The 5,714-nt window shown below is 41.0% G+C and overlaps 1 protein-coding gene across 1 annotated transcript; it reads left to right on the top strand.

The window, feature by feature from the left end:
* Positions 1 to 62: 62 nt before the first annotated feature.
* FBXO22 (F-box protein 22) lies at positions 63 to 4,227 on the top strand (the record flags this gene model as incomplete). The annotated part of the gene is made up of 5 exons (XM_010177529.1): positions 63 to 150; positions 545 to 640; positions 1,609 to 1,773; positions 2,670 to 2,835; positions 3,528 to 4,227. Coding segments are annotated over 5 exons (945 nt in total), but the record flags the coding sequence as incomplete, so codon positions are not given.
* Between the last annotated feature and the right edge of the window lie 1,487 nt (positions 4,228 to 5,714).

Raw genomic sequence — 5,714 nt, forward strand, 5'->3', positions numbered from 1 at the left:
TGGGACGGGGCCTCGGGCGAGCGGCGCGATGGCGCAGCCCTGCTCCTCCCCTCTCTTTGCAGAAGGTGCATGTGCTGCCGCAGACCGTGCTCTATATAGCGGACGCAGAAACGTTCAGCGGGCACGAGGAGTGTCATGAGCAGAAGAAAGGTAAGTCTGGGACAAACTCACCCCACTTCCTGGGCTGGGGTGTGAGGGCGGCGGGGGGGGGGAAGGCAGCTGAAAGTGGCTTCCCTGAATTCGAATTTAAAGGGAAAGTAAATCTTGTAAAAAAGGCAAGTATATAGTTTTCTATTTGTGGGATGGAACACAGCTCGTAGATGTTATTCTGTATAGATGAGTTCCATTCCTGTTTTTCTGGAGGATGTCAATTCTGTTCCCATGTCAGTAGTCCCGTAGTCTTGCCCTGTACTTATCAGTAAAGCAGCTGCTGATGGGCAACATTGGTTAAATAGGATGGGATTGACTACAAGGTTTGTTCTAATATGATTTAGAATAACTAATTTATACTTCATGCTTTTTTCCTCCTTCTCTTTCTTAATAGCTAGAAAAAGAAACAGTAAAGAAACAGCAGTTGCGCTCGAGAAATTGTTGCCAAAGCGATGTCAGGTTCTTGGACTGGTCACCCCGGGGATTGTAGGTAGGAGGAAAACGTGTCATTTTTGTGAGAGATCAGCTTGAAGGCGTCCAGTGTACTGCACATCTATTCCAGTTCCTGTTTGTCACCATTTCACATGTTTTTGAAAAGCATAGTCCTGCAGACTGATAGGAAAGTTCTCACAGTGATTACCACATTCTCCCACCTTGTTCAGCACTAGCTTAAATTTTAAGAAGTTCACAGCGTCATTGTTCAGTTATGTGGAGCTTAAATTCTTATTTCACGTGATGCAGTTATAATTAGAAGGATTGATTTAATTGAGTAGGCAGCTTATTGTGGTTTTTCCTGGCACTTTAATGTAATTATTGAATGCTTCTTGTATTTATCTATATTTTTCAGAGTCATATTGTGACTAATTGTACAAGATGTTCTCAGTATGTTCCTGTTTGTTATAGTCTAGCAGAAGGCATATGTGATCATTAGAAAGTTTTTTCCTAGTTTCTCACCTTAAATTCTGTTCTCACAGCATAAGTAGGGTATTTGATTGTTGTCACTAGCATAATTCAATCATACACTCCCAATATTTGTGTCAGTTTGCTTTATACTGTCATCACACACTTGTATAAATAACACCTTTCCCCGTTTCACTTGTGGTTCTTAAAAATCTGCAGAAATTGTTGGGGAGGCTTGAGACAGCTGTATCACACAGTGTTTGTTTTCCAGTTGTTTTATATTTGGTGTGGCTGGGGGAAAACATCCAAATATATCCCTGTTCTCTTGTCCAAAGTGACTTCAGCATAATCTATAGCCTGCAGGATGCCTGAGTGCTTCATCTTACCAAATATCAACAAAAAAAATCACAGCAGCTGTCAATTTGATGTGTTGTTATGGAAATGATCTATCACTTTTTACATTGTTGAAGCTGTTCTACCTCTTTTAATCTGTGTTACAGTCTAGACAAAAGTATTAAGATCACTGAACTCAAGATGTCTGGTTTTGTATCTTCGTAGTTACCCCTATGGGTTCAAGCAGCAATCAGCCTCAAGAAATTGAAGAGGGCGAAGCTGGGTTTGCTCTGTTGTTTCCCAAAATTGATGGGGTGAAAATTCATACCTTCCATTTTTCAAAAGATTTGAAGAACAGGGTCTTTGATGAAAGTAAATTTGCTGAAGCAGGTATGTCCTTGTTCTCCCCTGTATTTGGGCTTTTGTGAAGTGGTGTGTTGTTCTTTTAGGTGCCAGTGTACAAGCAACAGGTTCTGTGCTCACTCTGTTTATAGAGCACGCTGTGGCTCTGTAGGGCTGCAGCTGATAATTATGCATCTCTGTTCTTCCCATTTTCTGGAGTGTTGTTATCCTGAGTATTGATCTCAGATTGCCTCAGTTATGTTCCAAGTGGAGCTGTTAGGTTTTGAGCAACCTCTAATTGGTTAAAAATAATGATAAATGAGTTTGTGGCATTGGAAATTATTTCCATCAGTACAGTTCAGAAGTGAGTGGGGAAGGAGCCTCTTGTCTCTCTTCTTCTCCAAAATAACTTTGCATTTAGATCCTAAGTTGGGTGTTGTAGCAAGGAAAGGCAGAACAGAAGACAGTGTAGTTCAGTAAATACAGTTTACGTTCCTCACGTTGTGTCCTCAGCAGGGTAGATAATTTATGAAGAGTAATCTGATTCTTGAGTCTTCTAGGAACCTGGGAGTTTCTGCCTTGGGCAGATGCACGTACTGTATTTAATTTTCAGGTAAAGCTACTTACTGCATTGTGGTTCTTGTTGAGTAACATATATGCTCAGTTCTTGCCTGTAAAAGGATGATTAAGGCTGCCAAGGAAAACCGAAGAGCTGTGCCTTCAGAGGCTGTGGTAAAACTCAGATGCTCTGCTAAGGAAGAGGAAAGTTGGAGGAAGCAGATGCAGTCTTCTTCTCCTTGTTAGGTTCTTTTCAGAAGTGCTTACTTCCACGGGGAATGCGGCCCAGCTCCTGAATGCCTGGGTAACTTGTGTCTCCTAGGATGGTTGGACTTCAGGGATCAGGATTTAAAAATAAGAGGATTGGTGTTTGTCTTTGTTTGTAGGTCTGAAAAATAACCCAGATCTCCGGGTGGTTCTTCTGTTCGGGTACAACTCCTGGAAGTCTGGAGCGACTCGATTTCTTCATCAAATAGTCAATCCTTTGAATGAGAAAAGTATCATCCTGGCTGGGGGACAGGTGGAGAGCTTTACATCACTGACCTCTGAGAAGTAGGTATCTTTTTCAAGCTGCACAGGGAGAGCCGTTGGTGCTTCCTGACTTGTGAGTGCTCATGCATCCTCGGGGGAGCTCCTGTGCTGGTGTGTGCAATGCAGATGTGGCCATGGGCTCCTCTTATGCCAGTGTAGGTCTGGACTCCATAGTAATACCAATATTTTTCTTGCATTTGACTTCTGCTAACTGCACCATTACTCCAGATAAGAGAGCTGACTATATTAAATTATTACTAATAAAGCATAAGTAGGTAAGTACTAGAACCAGCGTGTCTTGGCCAACCAAGGAGATTTAAAACAACGTGAATCTGGAGCCATTACTGACTGCTGCCTTGATTTAATATGTAAATGCCAAGTATCTTTTCTCGCCTTAGGTTTAACTGATAGTTTAGTTGGAATTACAGAGCTGTGACAGACCCAAACTGCTGAATTTGGCATGTATTTGAAAGGTAGGCTTACGCTTAATCCCTGGTAATGGATGTGAAAGTTTTTCCTTGTGAAAGGTTGCTTAAAAAAAATAAAACGTTGCTAAAATTTGAAGACGTTGGTTTGTTTTCTAACTCTGGCTGGCTTTCAAAATGACGAGGATGTTGGCCTGCTTTGAAATCTGCTTCTGCCACAGCAGAAGTTAATTCAGGTCAAGTGGTCTCTCTGGAATGCTGTCTAACTCAGTGCCTGTTGCCTTTCAGTACCAGTGCCCAGCCTGGTGATGCCTGCGGTGTGGTTGGGCTGGCTTTCAGCGGTCCCCAGATCCAGAGTGCCACAGTTTTGTTAGACCAGGATGTAGCTGATGAGAGGACAGCAGAAGCCGCCATGCAGCGTCTCAAAGCAGCAAGCATCCCTGAGCATAACACCATTGGCTTCATGTTTGCGTGTGTTGGCAGAGGATACCGGCATTATAAAACCAAAAGGAATATGGAAGCAGATGCATTTAGGAAGTTTTTTCCAAACATTCCCCTCTTTGGTTTTTTTGGACATGGGGAGATAGGATGTGATCGAATAGTTACTGGGAATTTCGTATTAAGAGAATGTAATGATATAAAGGATGACCTGCTTCATGGTTATACTACCGTTATGACTCTTATTCATCTTGGTTCAACTAAAGCAAACCAAGCGTAAATGTTTTTAATGCTTCAGTGAGCTATTTGTTTCCTTCTAGAAAGCTGAGAAGTCTGGAAGAGCGGATATCTTGCAGTCAAAGCCCCTTCCAAAACATAAACATCATTTTGGTAATATCATCGAATCTGTATTTGGAATAGAGTTTTATATAATAGCTGTGAGAATGCTTTGCATTTTGTTTAATCACCTGTACACATCAGAATTGCAGGTAAATGATATTTAATGGAATTCTGCAATTGAAGAAAGCCTTTTCCGAAATGAGAACGGTTTGCACAAATGGCAGTTGCATCCTTGGAGTCCAAATATAAACACGTAGAAAGAAACAGTACTTTGATGTGCTCTATTTATATATGTAAAGCAGTCTATAAAAACTTCTGATGCGTACTGCAATACTGATGCATAAAATCCAGTGTTTCCTGGATTTTTATTTCGAGAGATGCATAGCCTGCCTAGACTTGAGTCCTATTTACAGATCTGAATGGCTTTACTAGATAAAATGAATGAAAATCTTGAGAGAAAAACAACGCAGTACTCATTAAATAAAGGTGAAAATATGTGAAAGTACTTTCCTTCTATTCTTAGAGAAAAAGCTCTGGTTTAAAGAGGTGTTGCCCAGTTATAAGCTTAACTTGTCTCACTATCTTGAACTGAATTTCAGTTGCCTTAAATATCTGGTTTAGAATAATATCTGATACTTTGTGCATACCAGCAACTTCAGTCTTTGTGTATTTCTGTAACACAGACAGGATTCCTGTAGCTGTTAACATGAGTTAGGCCCAGTCGGCATTGCTACTAGCATAAGCCTGTGAACTTTACTAACTTTTTGCTATAGTAGTAGATGAAGTATGATCAATCACGTGTTCTGAGCTACAGTGTAAACGTGTCCAGAAGTGTCCAAAGAAGCAGATGGTGAGCTCCAGTGATGGCGCAGCAAAACAGGAAAGGGGCTAATCATCAGTGAGGTCCTGTAGCTGCAGACACTTAAGAGGTAACCATAGTACAGAAAAGATGCTGGGAGGGGAACCCCAAGAGCCTGCATCCGGAGCCCAGGATCATCTCTCCAGTGGGGATGAGCCCAGGGCACCGCAGAACCATGCACTGCATGGCTGGAACAGCTGTGCTGTCTCTCCCAGACCATGTCATGTCTTCCAAGTGACCAGGAAGTGGTGTAATGGATAAAATTGCAACATCCGTGATTAAACTGTTTTGCTATCTACATTAATTTTGCCTCCACACTGTCATGTGCTCTTCAACCATGACAATTCCTGAGTGAAACCAAAGAATACTTGCTTAAAACGTATTAAGATACTTAATACATTCTAAGCAAGGTACCAAAAGGCAGGTACTTAGTTGATAGAAAGTGTTCTCGGTTGTGTTTTTAGACAGTATTCTTAATTGGTAGAAAGTTTTTGCAGTGCAATAATTTATAGCTCTGTCCCTGGGAAGATAACCATAAAGTGGACAGAGGTAGTTAAATCAATATTCAGCAATTGAGGAAAGTGTGAATAGCAGGAGTGCTCTAAAGATAATTATCTGCAGTCAAAGTGTTGATGATAATATGTTTCTAGCAAGATAATATAATCCCTAAGTCACCACAACTGGATTTTGTTTTTGTTAAGAAAAAAAGAAAGCCTTCAAAGTCACAAGACCTGCAGGGAGGAGTGATGGTTTTGCTGACAAAAGGTAAAAGACATTTTTTTCCCCATGTTTTGAATATGAATATTATTTTGTTGCACTTTTTTTTCTTAAGGCGTCTT

This window comes from Antrostomus carolinensis, unplaced genomic scaffold (genome assembly GCF_000700745.2).
Source record: "Antrostomus carolinensis isolate BGI_N321 unplaced genomic scaffold, ASM70074v2 scaffold35711, whole genome shotgun sequence".
Classification (NCBI taxonomy): Eukaryota; Metazoa; Chordata; class Aves; order Caprimulgiformes; family Caprimulgidae; genus Antrostomus; species Antrostomus carolinensis.